The 19,220-nt window shown below is 41.2% G+C and overlaps 1 protein-coding gene across 5 annotated transcripts in view; it reads right to left on the bottom strand.

The window, feature by feature from the left end:
* Positions 1-344: 344 nt before the first annotated feature.
* esrrga (estrogen-related receptor gamma a) overlaps positions 345-19,220 on the bottom strand; it is a gene marked incomplete at both ends in the record, with an annotated part of 66,523 nt that continues 47,647 nt past the window's right edge. For all 5 annotated transcript variants that reach the window (XM_083900431.1, XM_083900430.1, XM_083900432.1 and 2 more), the window contains 3 exons: positions 345-589; positions 4,817-4,979; positions 5,086-5,192. In XM_083900431.1, coding sequence (XP_083756557.1) covers positions 345-589; positions 4,817-4,979; positions 5,086-5,192 — 515 coding nt within the window. The remainder of the gene's footprint in view (positions 590-4,816; positions 4,980-5,085; positions 5,193-19,220) is intronic.

Genomic DNA, 19,220 nt, shown 5'->3' with positions numbered 1-19,220 from the left:
GTTTGGATCGTCACCGTGGAAACGGCGAGTTCACGTCAGTCCGTCGGTGTCGTCCCCAGAGCACAGATTCAAACACGTTTCTCAAGTCGGTGGAGTTTTAGGAGTTCAGGTCAAAGGTAAAATGTACTTGTTTATTCAAAGGAAGGGGGGTGGGGGGGGACTCATCATCAGAAGACGTCATTCCAGGACATATTTCTGTGTGTGTGTGTGTGTGTGTGAGGTGTAAGAATGTGTGCGTGTCAAAGAGAAAGAGGTCATTCAACGTTGCTGTTCAGAATTTTGAGGTGAAGCTTGGGTGGTTCAGACTGGTGTCTGGCTGTCCTCCGTCCACGTCCCCCCCGTCCTCACACCTTGGCTTCCAGCAGCTCCAGGAAGAGTTTATGCATGGGGACTTTGCCGTCCTGCTTGATGCTGTAGAAGTGCTGCACGGCCTTGGTGGAGGTCTGGCGGAGCAGGGGGAGGGTCATGAGCATCTTGCCCGTCCGGCGGGGATCCTCCTGGTGCTGGGAGGCCTCGTAGTCCTGCAGGGCCTCATGGAGCACGTCCTGGAGCTTCTGTACTGCGTCCACATCTTCGATGTGCATGGAGTCTGGAAAAGGGGGAAAAAAAAAATAAGAGCAGAAAATATAAATACATGTGATAATAACAGGCCAATAACAGGTTGGTGTGATGGTTAGCGCTCTTGCCTTTGCATCCATATCCTCCTCTGGTTTCCTCCCACAGTGCAAAAACATGCAGATTTGGAGATTAGATCTTGATATTTCACGTTTCGAAAGTTTTGGGAAGAGTAGTACTGCCCCGTCCTTTAATGTTAATAAAAAGTTAATATTTTGGCTATGGAATAAACGCAAGAGGTGTATGATTTTTTAACAACGCACCTTGAAATCAATGGAAAGTGCTCTAATAAAACGAAAAAACTAAAAGCAGTTCCACTCCAGTAACAAGCTTATATGTTTGTTGACGCACAGCAGCTGTGTGCGTGTGTGTACCCGTAATCTCTCTTTGAGGTGTCGCAGGAGGAAGGAGCGCTTCAGCGTTTGTGTCTGTAAAAGCTGAGGATGTCCCTCAATAATAATGCTCCATATCACCCCTGAGGGAGGCAAAGTCTTAATGTGAGCTGGCCTTTAGCTCCCAACCTCCGATCAATGTGTCCGATCAATGACGACATGCATGTTAAATAATAATCACAAGGCAACTATTGATAGGCCCCCCCCCCCACACACACACACATACGTACGTACTCTACACACTCACCACGCTCTCATAGTACTCATTAAAAATTACAAAGATTCTTTAGAAGTAAATTAATTAATTTACTTTATACCGTATATACTCTAATTTATAAACACAATTATCTATCTATCTATCTATCTATCTATCTATCTATCTATCTATCTATCTATCTATCTATCTATCTATCTATCTATCTATCTATCTATCTATCTATCTATCTATCTATCGAGTCAGATTTAGTTTTTAATTTTTAGCATTTTATTATATTCTTCTCTGTCACTGTCTGATGGTTTGATATAATATTCCAGCTTCTGTTGTGTAATTCTTCTTTTTTAACTTGAAAAATCTCTCTCTATATATATATGTACTATTGATGGATGTATTTGACCTATACCCTATATTCTTCTAGGTTTTATTTTTAACTAAGTTCTTACAGGTCTCTACCCCACCCTCACTCATACTTTAATTTTCTTCATATGTGTGTGTATCAATCCCACACAGAAATAAAAACACAATCTATGAATGAACAGCTCTGACCTGTAATTAGCAGCACATCTATGAGTCATTGTTTGTTTAGTGTGATGTCATACAATATAGATATAAAGTGGTAATATGTGCCTGCATGTGTTTATTGACTGGAACAGGTGAATTGATTGTATTTGATGTGTTTTATGTGTTTATGTTTGTTGTTGCTCCTGCAGCTCTGTATTGACTCATGATCCATGCACACACTCGTCACAGTGTTGCTCTCAGACAAATATGACGCACAAATATACACCGACGACAAAAGAGTTGGATGCATATATAAAACATACGTTCAAATGAAAGGGGAAACTTGAAATTGATATACAGCGTGGGCAAAAAAATAAATGAAAGATGTGAACACAACAGCTTACAACAAACACACACAAACACACACACACACACACGTATAGTTGGATCTATACAGTGTAATGCATGTATCAGTATTCAGGAGCAGATAGTGGTTTGGTTTCTATAGAGATCAATAGAAAATTCAATCAGTCTTCACATTTTCTACTTTTTTCCCCAGTTTGCATAACAGTGTGTGTTCCACTTGTCTGGGAATGATATTTGACTTTAGATGACTAATAATGGAGGATATATATATATATATATATATATGTACACATTTGTATTAAATCAGTTTCTGTGAGCATAATTCACAAGTACAGGTCAAATATATTTGACAAAACAAACTACATTGCTTATTTCTGCATCAACATGAGCATGAGTGTGACATCATCACATTCATTCCCCTCTTCATTCAGGTGGTTTTCCTGAAGCTTCTCATTAGCATATGTTAAACTGCAGTTTAATGAGTTTGAAAGAGTTTTTGATTTAATATAGTGTGTGTTTGGTATTTAAACATGGCCGCCCGCCTGTGCCATGACCCTGCACTACACTCTCGAGTAAAACAGCAGGCGTTAATGAGCACGAGCACATAAGGCTGTTAAAAACACACACGTTAGCACACACACGTCACACGCACACACACACACACACACACACACGGCTAGTTTAGCGGTCTTTACATGTGAGGCACGTTTGCTAACATTTCTTAAGGCCTGGCTTCATTAATGCAGATGATTAGCATCCTGTGAATTAATTAGTGTCAGTGCCCTTCAAAATGCTAATGCTAGCATTCTGTTGTCTTGAAGAGCAGTTACACAGAGTCTGGCAAATGATGAAGTTCCTGTTTGGGTGTCGGCTGTTTCCAGTGAAATCCTTTTTTAAAAAGAAAAATAAGACCATTTGAAATGTGAGTTAACGTTGAGGTGAACTTTAAAGGGGAAATCATTCATATTAATCTGGTTTAAGACTTAATGTATTGGCTGCGATTATAGGGAAAATCTTCTTTTTCACTTTCAGAACAAAAACAAATATAGACCAGATTGTGGTTTTCCATATGCCCTCAGCATCTCACTTAAAATATTATTGTGGCAAGCAAACCTGTGCAAAAAGTACTCTTTTGTTCTTCTTTAAATAGGATTAAATTTGTGAAATTTGGAAATACGTCAAAGTTCACTTGGCTTGTTTTTATGAACAAGAATAAAATAAAAAATGTCTATTTTGTGACTTCTAAAGAGTTTAAATTAATCATAACTGACAAGCATTTAAGCCTGAAGATTTGACCTGTAAGCACACACCCCAGGATGTCCATATAAGGAGTTGCATCCAGCATCAAAATAGACACTTTTTAGTAGAGCTGCGATTATTTTGACTGAAACTACGATGGTGATATGATTTTTTTTTTTACATAATTATTCTCATTGTTATTTAAATAACATATTTAACATGATTACTGTGTGAGATTTGTGCAGATCTGCGAGAAACAACGATGTTTTCTTCACTCTATAGAATATAATGTGTATAGGTCAGGACAACATTTTATCAAAAATGATAATTTCCTCACACATTTTGGCTTTAAGAAAAATTACGCCTACTGCGATTTGTTCAGCCTAGTGTCTAGTGTTGTACATCATTTAATCATCACTGAATCTACATAAGATTGAGAATTTAAAAAACCCTCAAAAAAACGACACATTCTCTGGTTTGGAATGCAGCACGGTCAGCTCTAGACAGCTGAACTCAAGTGGGAGTAGCATCATTCATCTAACAACACAAACACAGACACACACACACACACACTTGTTCAGAGCCAGGAGAAATGATTGTCACACACAGTTCATGGGGAAACAATGCCATTAGTTCTGGATCTGCATGACTGTGTTTGTGTGTGGGCAAATATTTCACAATGGTTCACACGTGTTAAGAGAGAAGAAACTGGTGGATTTGGGAGAAAGGATGTGTTTCGAGCAAAGGTGTTGGGATGTTTGTGTGTGTGTGTGTGTGTGTGTGTGTCGATGGTGGCAGACCTGAACAAAAGGCCCCTCCCTCCTTATTCAAAGCTTTCCCATTTAAACACATTGTATTGACAGCTCCCCCCTTGTAATTAAAGAGTACTGAAGAGCTGGCCGGCTTCCAAGACAAAGTTCAAAAGACGGGTCATGGGAGGAAGAGGAGGTGCACGCGAGTGTTTGTGTGTGCGCGTATGTGCGCGCGAGCGCCAGTCAGCTGTCGATGTGGCTGGATACATCAGAGAGGGGGCTTTATTGACGGACTTTGTGCTGTAACGATTTCACCTTATTTAACAGGCATCTGAAGAGACGACTATGCTAATTGTAAAAGGGATCGTCACTTTGTTTAAGAGTATGTAAGGTGTGTGTGTGTGTGTCTCTGTGTGTGTGTGTTTGCATGTGCTAAATGATTGCAGGTATATGTGACTATTATGGGAATGTGTGTTGATACAACTGTGTGTTAATTAGGAGGTTTATCAGAAAATATGTGGGTGAAAGTGTGTGTTGTGTCAGTGGGGTGTGTGTGTGTGTGTGAAATATTGAAATGAGTCCCTTAATGATTCAGTTTAAACGAGTCCCGCGGGACTGTAGATCCCAAGGATTAACTCTTTCCCCACCAGTCTCACTCATGTACTCACAGACTCAAACACATGCAGACAAAGATAACGCACAACAACCACAACAACAACATGAGAGTTTCAAACCTGAGTTAGCCAAGGCGATCGCCTTGAGCGTGACAAATTCCTCCTTCTCTAGTTTCATGGATTTGTATTTCTTGACCAGCTGGAGAATGGCGTTGTTCAGGTCCAGAAGTCCAGCGAGCTTCGACTGATCCTCGTCCATGATGTAGTCCTCAGCGTACACCAGCTGCAGACAAAAACAAACACACACACACACACAGGAAGGTGAAGTGGTTCCAAAAGTACATCGTTTTATAAACACAAGAGGCAAACATGATGTCGAAGACACTAACCTTGTCTTCAAAGGACAGAGAGCGGTACACCACGCGCAGGATCAAGATCTCCATCCATGCACTCTGCAGTAGACTCATCTGGTCTGCCAAAGACAGCGTGGAGAAACCTGGGTTCAAACAAAGAAGCAAGACAGGTTTTTAACTTAGAAGATAAACGGACTCATTTTCACTTTCTTACACTTGATTTTTTTTTTTATTGTTGACTGTTTGGGCTGATTTAGGACAAAATGTTTGATTATATTCAGTTTCAGGTCAGGTTTGGTGACATTGACTGTGATACCTGTTCTAATTCTGGTAATATTAGCCTGGTTAAGGCTGCAGGACTTTTGTTCCTATTCATAGTGAAATGAATATGAAAATAAAATCAGTGTCAGTCTTGATATTGCTGATATCCCATATAGTTTATAGCTTCATTTTTTATATGCAGTTGACGCATACAGTCCATGTGGTCAGAAGTCTGAAGCAGATGCACAGATAATATTACTATAAATAAGCCTGAATATACTGTTCATGCTCTAAATGAAAGAGCTTTTGAAAGGGAACGTAACAAGAAGTAAAGAGACTTTAAAAAAAAGTCAAGATTATCACTCCTTCCTGAACACCCTCCATCCATCCATGCATCCATCCATCCAGTGGACCACAGACATCCTCCTCCTCTCTCTCACCTGTGCTCAGGGCTGTTCTCTGGGGATAGGTAGGCCTTATCTCCCCCTGACACAACCTCCATGATCAATGCTCACAATCGCAGCTCTCTCTCTCTCTCTCTCTCTCGCACACACACACACTAATTGCTGCTACCGCCTCAAAAACGACTTCTTTCTCCAGTGTCAATCCATGACTTTCTATTTGCCTATGTCTATATCTGTCTGTCTCTCCAGTCTCAATCCATGCCTGTTTTATCTGGCTGTGTGTGTGTATGTGTTTACACACACACACTGACTCGCCATCTGTGTGTCTGACTCTTGTTTACTATGTAGATACATTCGTTTTACAGGTCCTCTTCCTGTCTTTTCTCTGTGCTTTTCAATCTTTTGGTCTTGTACTGTGTATTGTTTCTCCTCGTACGTCAACTGCACAGCTCTTTGTTTCTACTTCTCTTTAAAACAGTTTTCACATCTTCACCTCAATCTTTCGATCACGGCCGTACCTAAGTGAACTACGTCTCCTACTTTCCTTGTCTGTCTCTTTAATGGAACACCTGCCCACACACACCTTTCCTCACAGCTGTCCTCTCCTCACACACCTGTCCATTCACACTTGCCAGTCTGCCTATATGTGTGTGTGTGCGCGCGCACGCGTGTGTCAAGGAAAGTGGCTTCATAGGAAAAGCAAAGACAGTGGCCCATGTAAGCACACCTGTCAGACCTTGCTGCAGTGTGCAGCACGCTGCCAGGAGACGTAGGCAGATGAGAGGGGGCAGATATTCCTTCAACAACATCTGCTGCAGTGTGTGTGTTGGCGCATGTGTGTGTGTGTGCTTGTGAATTGGGGCTCTTATCTCGCGAGCGTGTTGACGGTAGGCGTCTCATTATGTCAAGGTTGAAGGGCTATTGTTGTTTATAATGTGCACTAATTCATTGCATCTTCAACTGTGAACAACCCCTGCACACATTTTGACACACACACTCTCACACAATGTCACAAAAACACACGCGGAAATGAAACCACAGGTGTATGATTTGAAACGCACACAAACGGAGTGAAGGGAGCAGTATCGTTGCCAACTGCCAGTGTCTTCTACTTAATGAAATCATCAGAAGGGATTAGAGGTGAATTTCTTTTGGGGTTTTTTCGTTCACACGTGTGCACACACACACACACACACACACACACACACACGCCTCATTCACACAGACTAATGTCAACATGGGCTGGGAAATAAGCACTGGCATTGCTAAAATTAGCACACGCACAATCTATTCAAACCCAGGGGTCAAGTGAAGAGAAGAGTAAAAATGAGTGAAGGTTAATATCACTTAACTGGTGTGTGTGTCTGTGTGTGTGTGTGTGTGCTGGCATTGGGAGAAGGATTCAGTCAGTTCTCCTTTAATAAAATGAGATCTGATGCCAGTGAAGGCACACATGAGTACACAAGACTATAGCTGTTTTTTTAATAATGCCAGCATCAACAAACATTCTCCCTTGTAATTACACTAAAAATGCACACACACACACACACACACACACACACGGAAACACCAATAATTAAAATCCTTGTGATTAATTTATTGAGCTGAAAGTGCACCTTTTCTTATTGAGATACATCAATGATTTTTATCAGTTTGTGTGTGCGTGTGTTCTCTCACATTCCCACACATACACGTTTCTGTGAGTCTGTGCGGTTCTATGTATATTTCCCTGTGTGTGAGCGCGTGTGTGTGTGTGCGCCTCCTCGACCCCCTCCGCCTGTCTGCGCCGTTCAGCCATCCAATGCCTCTTATCTGTCTGATTAATAGGCAGCCGGCTTCAGGACAAATTAATTAACAGATAACGCCATCTCTCCCTTCTTCCCTTCCTCCATTCCTCCCCTCCTTCTCATGAAGCGATCAATACAGCAGAAGAAAAGAAACATCAATGGGAATTTAGTGCTGATGATGGAGAGAGAGAGGTATTGATGGGGAGAGAGAGAGGGAGAGAGACAGAGAGGAAGAGAAGAAAGTAAAAGGAGGAGAGTTGTGAGAAGGAGGGATGGGGTGGGGACCTTTCTTTCATACCTGTGATTTTGCTTGACAAAGGAAGGTTCCTTATTTGGCTCTAATTACATTTCCTTTCTGCCCATTGTTGATAAGGCATCTCGTACGACGCATGTTTGTGTACGGTTTGAAGGTTCGCTCAGCTGAATGTACACGAACGCAAGGTTACGACACATAACAGAACTGAAAGTCCAGATATATGGGACATTACTTTGAAGACCAATTTTTACAACCTCTAGACAATTATTGCCTGATTTTGCAAGTCTTTCCATTACTTTTTGTAGATGTTAACTAAACAGCAGGTAATCGACAGTAAATAAATAAATGAATAAACTCACACTAATAACACCTAAGGCTCAAAATGTCAATAAAAGGGCCAGAACTTTTTCCAGAATAATGTTCAATATTTAAAAGTTATTTACAATTTACTGCAGGTTAAAATAGTGTATAAATAATTTAAAATGAAGAAAAACAAAAAAGTTGTATTTGAAAAAAACAAAAAAACCTGTTATTTAAAATAACATTTGTATCAAATTACAAAAATATTAAGACAAAAACTATGTAGAGGTGTTTTTCCAACTCTCTCCTCTCTGTTGTCAAAGACAAAAGGGCTATTATGCTACTTATATGCATGCTTGTAAGCACCTAGTTAAAGGTGACTATTTGTTCCCTAATCTTAAGTGTTTTTACATTATTACGGTAATGCAAAGTGATGACCAGCTCTATTGCATTAAGTGTTATGTGATAGTGCAAAACTTTCCTCTCGATGTGCTGTTGGGCTGAGAGTTAAGAATACAACGCTGCAGTGAATCTGTTGCCAGTGAAAATGTATCTGCACATTTCCTGCATGACAATGACCTCGTATAGAGAAGACATGAAACCAGCGACTGGGACCATAAACACCCCAGGAAAATGTTTACAGTCAAAAGTCGCCTTTGTGCGTATCTATAAACAGCGTGTGGAGAATCTCAGTATGTGTGTGTGTGTGTGTTTGCATGTGCCATACATTGTTCTGACAGAAAGAGGCTACAGTGCATTCATGCAGACTTAACCTCTGCTGTTTTCTCTCTCTCTCCCTCTGTGTCTTTTCACTTTTTTTTTTTCCTCCCTCCCCTTTGCTCTGTCTGATACACATATAAAGACAAACTCGCACACAAACAGACGTCGATTCCCAAGCCACCCTGCGGCCAGTTTGTCTGCCAAATGAGTCCTGACTGCACATTTACACCCAAGACCGCACAACAGTCTAGCACAGATATATATACACACACACACACAGGACAGCGCTCTCTCTCACGCCCCAGTTGATACATGGACCCACACAGACACACATGTACAGGAGGCCTATATTTATTTGGTTGTGGTTACAGGGCAAATGGGAACCAGTGGGTACTGAGTGTGATGCTTATGAGTACCAGCGCACTTGTGTGTGTGTGTTGGTGCTACCTGCTGTATACCGACAAAACAACAACATTGTACACATACCTATGTAAGTAGGTGAGAAAACTGGTTGCACATGACATCCCTGTATCTCTTGCCATAGTAAAAAAAAAATACTGTATATTTGTGTGCTATTTTAGAGCACATTTAAAGTGATGTAATAACACTTTAGATTAGGGAACACATATTCACCATTAACTAGGTGCTTACTAACATGCATACAAGTCGCACACTAGCCCTTTATCAGTAAATATTAAGCACATATTAACACTTTATGTAGGAAAAAACTTAATTCATGTAGTAATAGAGGTAGAATATGTGCTTATTAATAAAGGGCTAGTATGCTACTTATTTATGTTAGTAAGCACCTATGCAAATATGTGTTCCCTAATCTAAAGTGTTACCTAATATTGTATTATATTATTATTATGTATATGTAATATATTAATCGAAACGTAGCTGATCGTCAATAATGCCTGTATAATACAATAATACAGATGTGCAGTGATTCCCAGACCTATTTGGTTTCCCATTCACTGAAATCTGAACAATGAAACATCTTAACAACTATAATCTTGAACTTCTTCTATGGATCATTGAGTCCACACTGATATTTTTTTTTTGTCATGGCTTACAAAACGAAATCATAAAAAAAAGGCTGCTCCGTCAGCCTCGACAATGCAACGTGCAGAGATTCACCTACTTATCAAGAGGCATCAGTCTCCAAGGCACAAATAAAAGCTTCACACGTTGTCATAGAAATATAACACAGTGCAGCTTAACTGAATTCACACCACGCACGGCTAGGAGCTGTACTATCAAAGTCGTAGACGAGAGGAATCCTGAACTGGAGTTCAAAATTTCAACTGGTGAGTGACGTGGTGTCATGGTGGTGCCCTGGAAGCACTTCAGCAGTAAATTAAATGTGTAATAACACAAGTGATATGTGAGGAAATAATATGTTCCGACATAGTGCACCAAACCTCTACAACTGGAACACCTTTAATGAGAGTGATATATACAGTTTTATGATTGAAAATGTGCTCGGAGAACAGTTTTTTTTCCTCTATATGTGTGTACTGCAGGGGACACATTTAAATCTACTGGCCCACTGAGATATAGATTGCATTAGAACATGTGAAGATTCCAGCAGCTACAGGAACGTCACTGCCCTGCGTGTGTGCTGTGTGGCTCAAGACTCTCTGTGTTTGTGTTAAATTGTTGCACACTGTAAAGGTAGTGAACTCTCTTGTGATGCATCCCGAGTATACATTTGCGTGTGCGTGTGTCTTCGTATCTCAAACTGTTTTCGTACCATAAGGCCCGACGCCTGCCCAAATGAACACAGACCCCCTGTGATGGCTTTGGCCAGGCTGGAACAACACACACACACAGGAAAACACACACACACACACAAACACACCAGCTGACCCAATTACACAGAGATGCGCAACGAGATGGAAACAAGTCTACACAGAGAAGCAGCTAATTTAGCAGGGCTTAAAAGACACACACACACACACACACTACTCTAAACTCCAATCATGATGCTGCCAGCCAGGCAACTCTCAGTCCACCAATATCTGTCACCACTTCACCAAAACTAGTAAATCATTGAGTAAAAAGATAAAAACACCAACAAACACAAAGAAACAAACAGCTATGACATGTATTTTTACTGTGGGGTCACAGTGATCTTGACCTTTGAGCAACAAACTCTAATCAGTTCATCCTTGAGTCAAATTAAACTTGCAGGCCAAAAAATGTAAAGGGACTTAGACGACACATGAGAGCCAACATTCAGTGATGGTTTACGTTTGGATCATCATCTGACGACATGGTAAACGACTTACTTAGACTACGCATAAGAGCCACCGTACACACCCTCACTCTCTGTTAAACAAAAACGTACACTCACACATCATCATCCCCTCCCATATTGTTGGCTAAAGAATATCTTTTTTCCCCCCTCTATTTCTTCTTCCTTGTACCCTCCCCCCCACATCCTCCCCTTTTTCCCCTGCAAGGCCTCGGGGAGAGTGGAGCAGTCATAGGGTTGCAGTAGCCTCTAATCAGTGTGAACAGCTAGCTAATTACCAAACCCTCAGCCCTGGCTGACTGTTAATTGCATACATTAGACACTATCATCAGCACTGCAAGATTAACACTTACATTCTTCCCATAGCTGTAGTGGAGATGAGTGCTCTGTGTGTGTGTGTGTGTGTGTGTGTGTTAAGTAACAGAGAGTCAGGAATGAAGAGTTGTGTGCTGTAGTCACCCTGTGTGGGTGTGTGTGTGTGTGGGTGTGTGTGTGTGGATGCAAGATACTAATATTTTAAGACTTAATTAGACCCAAAATGGAGATGGAGCAACACAGAGATGGCCATCTAAGAGTCGTGTGTGTTATGGCTGGTGCCATCTCTGGGTTACAAAGGTGGGGAGGGGGGGTGGAGGGGAGGGGGTTAGCCAGTCACCGAGGGCAACCCCATGTCCCCGTGGAGGCGACAGATGGAGTGACATTAAGAGCATTGCAGTGGAGCTATTTCAAATAATAAAATATCAATATTTACATTTTAATTACCCACTTCTAGCTCCACCAGGGCCATGTCAAGGAGCATGGGGGTGGCAGTGTGTGTGTGTGTGTGTGTGTGTGTGTGTGGGCATGTACCATCTACCATAGAGGCATGAGTACTGCTCGTTTACAATAATCTCTGCTATGATTCATAATATCTACTGGGTGTCAATTTTTATGCATTATTTTTATCTTTCTTTCCAGTTTGACTGTACATCATCAAGTTAAAATCACATATTTCACAGTTTTCAAGCTAAAAGGTTATCGGACAATGTTTTACTAAATGGGGAAACAAGTTTGGACAATAACTCTAAATCCATCCACGTGTCTGTGACCGCCGTTTTGGCTTTGTCAGTTTTAAAGACTTTATACAGTTTTCTTAAATGGAAGAAGTGGAAAATGAGCGATCTGAGCTCTTTCAGGAAAAAACAAAAGTGCCCAGTCAGTAGTTCAGTTATTGATCCATCTGTCTATCCGTCTATCTATCTAGTCTGCGATTAATTCATTTTCCCAGGTTGTTCAATTAACTGCATTGTGACAGATTATTGATCTCTTGGTGGATTACCTTTTTCAGAAAAAGAGAAAGAAAAAAATTCACCTGAAAAGTCCAAATCCATCATGAAAGCATGAACTCATCTCGACCACTGTGCATAAAACACTTTGACTTATTTTTCTTCTTTGTGACCACATATATTCCACAGTCGCACAGAGGACACTGACGTTAACGACACGCCAAACTATACAGAAAGTAAATAATGTAATGAAAAAAGCCCCCACTATTGATGTGTGAATAGAAACTTGCTGATTGTGGCTTTAAAATAAAGCCCACTGGTCCGTGTCCAGGTCTGGTGTCTGAATATGAGATTACTAGGCTGTGTTGATTTTATCTTCCTAATCCTCCGTAGCTTTCCAATGGAGAGAGAACTGCAGAAACTCCACAGGGATTAATTTACCATTCACAGATTAGAGATATGGTGTCCAATATCATCATCCAGGACAAGCATTGAGAGGAAAGGCTCGACTATCGAAGCAATAGACAGCGAGAGATACATAGAGGAAAAAAGAAAAAGAAAGACAGAGATCAAAACGAATGGACGCAGCCCTCGCTCTCCTATACCATCAAGCCTTAATGTCCTAGCTCGAAGACAAGAACATTAGATCTCATTCTACCTCCTCATCTGGGCTCGGAAAAGCCTGGGCTGAAAATCTTAATTAATTGTCCAATAGTGCTGCAGGGTCATTATGCATTGCAATAAAGAAGCGTGTAATTATGAGATTTAACAGCCATTACCAAGGCCAGGAACTCATATGTCATCATCAGCAAGCCAGCCAATGGCTTGGTTCATCTGTGTGTGTGGCATGATTGACAGCACACACACACACACAAAATACACACACACACCCGTGCCATTTGGTAATGCTGCTGTATAGCGATATGATACAGTATTTAAAACTGATGCACTAAAGTATGCACATGTGCGCCTTGTAACACACACAATAAGGCAGCCAGCTGTGGTAGCAGTGTGCAGATGAAACATATCAAGATTAAATAGACACACACACACACCATATTACTGCTGTGTGTGTGTGTGTGTGTTTTTGTTGTTCGGGAAGAAGCAGGTGGCAACTGACACACACATATAAAGATGTATAAGTGCTGCTGTGTGCGAGGAATCCAATCCCAACTTCCTCTGTTGCCACGAGACCTGTGTCTCAGATCCACTGTATGATCATCAAACTACACTTATCTCTGGATATTAGTAAAGAAAAACAACTAGTTTCTTTCTAAAGTTGCCCTTTAAGAAACCACTTCAGACCTGCAATAAAGCACTGTTCTTTTCCTGAAACTGTCTGGAAGGAACTGTACGTATGAAAACATCCCAAACAGAAAGAAAAAGTATTTGATTGTTGATGAATTCAGAATCAGGCATTTGCCAGAGAGTTAAAAACATATACCTCTGTCAAACAATACTATCAGACAGAGCAGGTTTATGTGTGTGCTATTCACCCAAATAACACAAATTTTATAAATGTCAGCTGATCATAAATCATAATGAGAAATGCTTTGGAACACAACACAAACCAGACAAAATATCCTGCACCAAACCTGCACCATTACATCCCTGAAAATACACACACACACACACACATACATGTATGTATACAAACTGTATGTGTGTATCTATGTGTGTGTGTGTGTGTGTGTGTGTGTATAGGCCATAAGTCGTCCCCAGATGGTGACAGGCACGCTCCAATCCTATTTTCCCACCTGCTTATTCCCTGATGGAAAGGATGAATCCTCCAGACTGTTATTTAGGAACGATGGATGAAGGATAGTAGGGAGGCAGCGGGGGAGATACGAGAAGCGGGTGGGGGAGTGGGAGGGAAGGACGGGGAGACGAGGGCAGAGAGAGCATCGGGAAGGAAGGAGGGAGAGGTGAGAAAGTGCAGGAAAATGTGAAGAAAAAAACGAAAGGAAGAAAGTGAGGAAAAAGAGCAGTGGAGAAGGAAGGAGAGGGAAACATGTAGATGTATACAGAAAAAGAGCATGTGTGTGTAGAGAGAGAGAGCGAGAGAATAACCATTTCATGCCTGTCTGTGAACTTTGTATGAACCGACAGAAATGACGACAAGCCTGTTCCTCCTTAAGCTAGATTTGCTGCACGCATAGGTGTGTGTGTGTGTGTGAGTGTTTATATACACGTGCACTCCAACAGATACAGGAGGATGATGATCTGAAATGGGAGTTTGGCCTATGCATAATTATGATCATCTATCTTTATGCCCCACCAGCATCACATCACATCACATCATCTCTATGTCTCCACGTGCACACACACGCACGCACGCACACGCGCACACACACACACACAGATGGTGTTCTGATTTATCCGTTACTGCTCATTTGATGTCACATATTCTAAAACTGTGCACATCTGTCCGCGTGAACACTTTTCTCCATAGTGGGTGTGATGTGTTTCTGAAGTATATGCACGTGCGTGCGTGTGTGTGTGCTGTTTGGACACGCCCATGCCTGCGTCTCCTCTTGTGTTCGTTTTGTGTGTGTGTGTGTGCGATCAGTGACAGACGTTATTTGATGCAGATTAGACAGTGTACTCAGATTGCAGGCTGTGTCTCAAAGGCTGATAGACAAATTTGATTTGCTAATGTAATCACACTAATAAGAAAAACAGCAATAGCTACCGAGCGAGTGTAAATCTTACAAGTTCAGTGATTTTTTTTCTTCTCCCCCCCACCACAACTTTTACTTGAAATGAAATATTAATCCTCCCAATGACATTATGACTCGTTATTTATCAGCAACTGTGCGGATTTTCATCAGTGTAATCAAAAATAAAAAACATGTAATTCACTTGTTTGGAGAAGTGAACTTGATTTGGTTAGGTGTGACATTTTGTTTTTATGCAAACCACTTCACTTTTACAGGACACCACTCCTATTTAAATGTCATATTATAACTCGTGATAAGATGAGATGTTAAGGTACAAAGCCAATTATGATGTTAATATTACAATACAGTGATTTGATGTTAAATAAATCATATAACAATGTTTGCCATGATCCTGATATTAACTTCTTCTTTGGCCAGTTCACATTATACTCTTATTCTATTACAGCCACCACAAGGACTTTCCGTGGATATTTGTCTCGAGTGGCATGTTTCTTTAAGTCATATATTGGTATTTGGCATCGGCGTATTGGTAATAACATCTCAAGAGTCAAAATGATGAAATACTGGCACGTGAATCTCTACACACAGCCAAGCCTGTACCTGTAGTCCTGAGCCATAAGAAATAGTCGCAATCTAAAGCCACACTGTCTTTTCCCTTACAGCACCTGTGTGTCCTGCTCCCATCATTACTGATGAAAGGAGTTGAATAGAATAGTTGTTTTCTGCTATTTTACTGTTAAAGTGCATTAAATCAAACGCAAAGGAAATTTTCTCATTAAGTTACTTGCGCAAATTTGAATTCAGGATAATTTGTGTATTGTCTGATTAGAACCAGGGTTTTCTGGTTCCCTCGCACAGTCCAAAGACATGCAGATTTGGGGATTAAGCAAATTTAGGACACTCTAAATTGACCATAGGTGTGAGTGATAGTTGTTTGTGTCTATGTGGCCCTGTGATGGACTGGCAAACTGTCCAGGGTGTGACCCCCGCCTACCGCCCTATGTCAGCTGAGATTGGCACAGCTCCCCCTGCGACCCTCATGTGGAGGATAGAAGAAGATGGACGGATGACTGACTAGTGCAAAATAAGAGTGACAGAAGAAGAGGGACTTTTTCTTCGCACCATTCTTGATCGTGAATATTTCAGTTCAAGCGGGAGAAACAAGTTGGTGTCTTTGTATTGACTTGATAAGTTACGTCAGTTATCTCTGTGTTTTCCACCTCATTATAACTCAGCTGTGACACGTGTGGAAACAGCCACAGTGGCACCTGTTACCATGTATGACACTTAAGGCGTGTGTCACCACCCAGGTGTGACCCGAGCGAGGTAAGAGCGTCTGAGATGCTTGTGTTGAGTTTGTGTGCGAAACAAAAGGTACAAAGCGGACACCGACGTGTTTGAGTGCCATCACAGGTATGTCGTCATGGAAACACTGTGATGACACAACAAACACGGGGGCATCAGACAAGACAGAAAAGTCAACATGGACAAAACGTGCCCTCAGAGACTGAATATGTGGGTATATACATCACAGAGCAGAGAAATCTGAAACAATGGGAATTAGCATGTCGTGACCATAGCAGACGATATCCGTGCTACAAAGGAAAAGGAAATCTTCTTTCCTCCTCTGTTTTCTCATATTGATGAAATGCTTCCAATACTCACAGGCTTAATCCAATAAGAAAGCCCAACTTAATCCAAACATTAAGCTCGGATATCAAATATTCTTGTCTAATTTGATTTCATCAATATTTGTTTTCATCTGCAAACAGGGACGTGTTTGTTTGTATGGGCGGGAAACCGTGGCGGTGACGGTGGAGCACTGGAAAATAAGATATTTCTAATGCACTGATGTGGAAAAAACGAAGCAAACAAACACACGTACTTAAAACAAAGATATCGAACCTCTAAATGTGTTACGACGCTCGGGGACGAGAAGAATTGGAAATCTAACGCGGTCAACGGTGCTCGGAGAAAAGCACGAGGAGACTCAATTTTACTAAACGTAATCAGATCCAAAGCCATGTGGCTGTATACGATTAAAATGTCACATGATTGCTTCGGAATATTAGAATTTCATGCTTACATACCTATATATAGCGATTTAAATGTAGACATTTGCATCAAATATTATTTTACAATTGATGTGAATATTTCAGTATTTTTCCTTTAAGGCAAAAATAACATATTTTGATCAATAATTCCAGAATAACCATTCAGCACAATGCAAATCAAGTGATCTGAGAGAAAGCTAGACTTACTGTATCTGCCTTCTTTAAGCTCTGCTTACTGTTTTAGGAAAATCTGGCCCCTGGCAGAACATCTTGACCAATATCATTGGGCTGTTTACTGAGTAGCTACATGTATACATCCCATCTGTGACAAGAGCGTTATTCTAGTAGGCTTTGCAAGGGAAGTTTAACATTAAAGGGGTCCTAAAAAAGAAAGAAAATAGTCTCAAAGAACGTCAAAGAAAGGAATAAAATGTACCAAATCATGCTTTAGACAAGCCGTATAAACTCTCATCATGTTCAGAAGTTACCTTAACTTCAACAGACTTATTATCTTTGCATTTTAGAAAGAAATGGATTACGTCGTCATTAGTAAATAAGCAATCTCAGGTTGGTTTGAAAGGTTTGATGCAACTGTCAACACGCTGCAACGACACTGTAAACTGACTGCATGTTTGTGTGTTAAGGAGGCGCCCAGCATGCTGCAACTGTCAAGGTGAACGAGCCTCAGCCGACAGAATCAGGACAAAGCTGTGTGTGTGTGTATTTCTGTGTGTGCACGTACGTGTGTGTATTTCCAAGAGTTTTTTTTGCGAAAACGTGGAACCAGACCAGACATTTTATTGCAGGAGGATATAGGACACGAGGACGCTTATGATTCTTTCCTCAGTTTAATACCGATAGAGCTCGCTAATTTAACAAATGTAAAACTGTACGTTTGTGCACGAGCTCGCACTTGTGTCTGTTTGTGTAAGTGCTGGCCGGAACACGTTTCCTCTCTGATTTACCACTGTCTGAGCCAAAGCCCAACAACCTCTTTGCTGATTGATGACATCACCAGACTTAATGAGGAGGGGCTGCTGGAGTGACATCATTGCCAGTCTGGGCTTTTACACACACACACACACACACACGCATACACACATATATGGTTCTGTTCTGCATTTGGTGAAGCTCATTGTTAAGTGTTACAATGTGTGTCAGTGTTAATTTAGTGAGCTGCACGTTTAGGGTGAATATCTGCTTGTATGTACTGTGTGTGTGTGTGTGTGTGTGTGTGTGTGCAGAGGTTCCCCTTGGCTGCTTTGACTCAACAATTGATTTGCTAAAAGGAGCAAGACACCCCTATTAATCAATATTTGCTGAGTGAATGACTGTCTTTCTGGCCGATTGACTGACTGGCTGTCTAGTTACTTGACTGACTGATTGGCTAACTGGCACTCCGAGCGGCTAACTGCTAAACCGGTTAAATAAATCAGCGCAAACAAGAGGAACGTTTCTATTCATAAAGAAAGAGCGCGGCAGCTAAGATTTATTTGTATTATTGATTCGACTGATATTCAGTCTCGAGTCATAGAGAAGCAAAGGAAAATTGTTGGTGATTAATTTAACAGTCATTTACTATATTGACTAAACGATTAACTGCCGCAGCAGACTTCACTCCACGTGAACATTCTCTGTAGAACCATTGTTGATTAAAAGGTACATTTTGGACCCGTCTGACTTATACTGACTCAAAAAAACAGAACCAGAGAGGAAACAGACTGACAATGCTGGGATGACGGAGGGGAGGAGAAGGGGATTGGGGGATGGAGGGAGGGAGGCGATGGAGTTGAGAAATGAGGTTGACTTGATAATGAAGAGGTTAAGGATACCACAGAGAGCGAGGGTTGGAGATAAGGTCACGGGGAGGGCAAACAGGGGGAAGAGAAGGAGGCAGAGAGAGAGAAAGGGAGAGGTCAGAGGAGAGGTTGAAGAGGTGTTGGATATTTAGCGAGCCGCTCAGAATAGTATTGTATCAAAGGCTCTTGGGGAGTGTCTGGGTTATGTTGAGGGTTCTCTCCCTTCATCCTCATCCGGAATGTTTTGATTTAAACCTCATCTTGTAGATCACTATCTTGCTTCAACTCATTTCCCTTGGTTTTTATTTCATTACCTGCAGAATCAGAGATGTAATCTGATCCTATAGTTCTCTGTATAAATGTGGGTTTAACATCAACCCTGCC

The sequence above is a fragment of the Microchirus variegatus genome, assembly GCF_963457635.1.
Source record: "Microchirus variegatus genome assembly, chromosome: 14".
Classification (NCBI taxonomy): Eukaryota; Metazoa; Chordata; class Actinopteri; order Pleuronectiformes; family Soleidae; genus Microchirus; species Microchirus variegatus.
The sequence above is the reverse complement of the archived record's forward strand: the minus strand, read 5'-3'. Positions and strand labels throughout refer to the sequence as shown.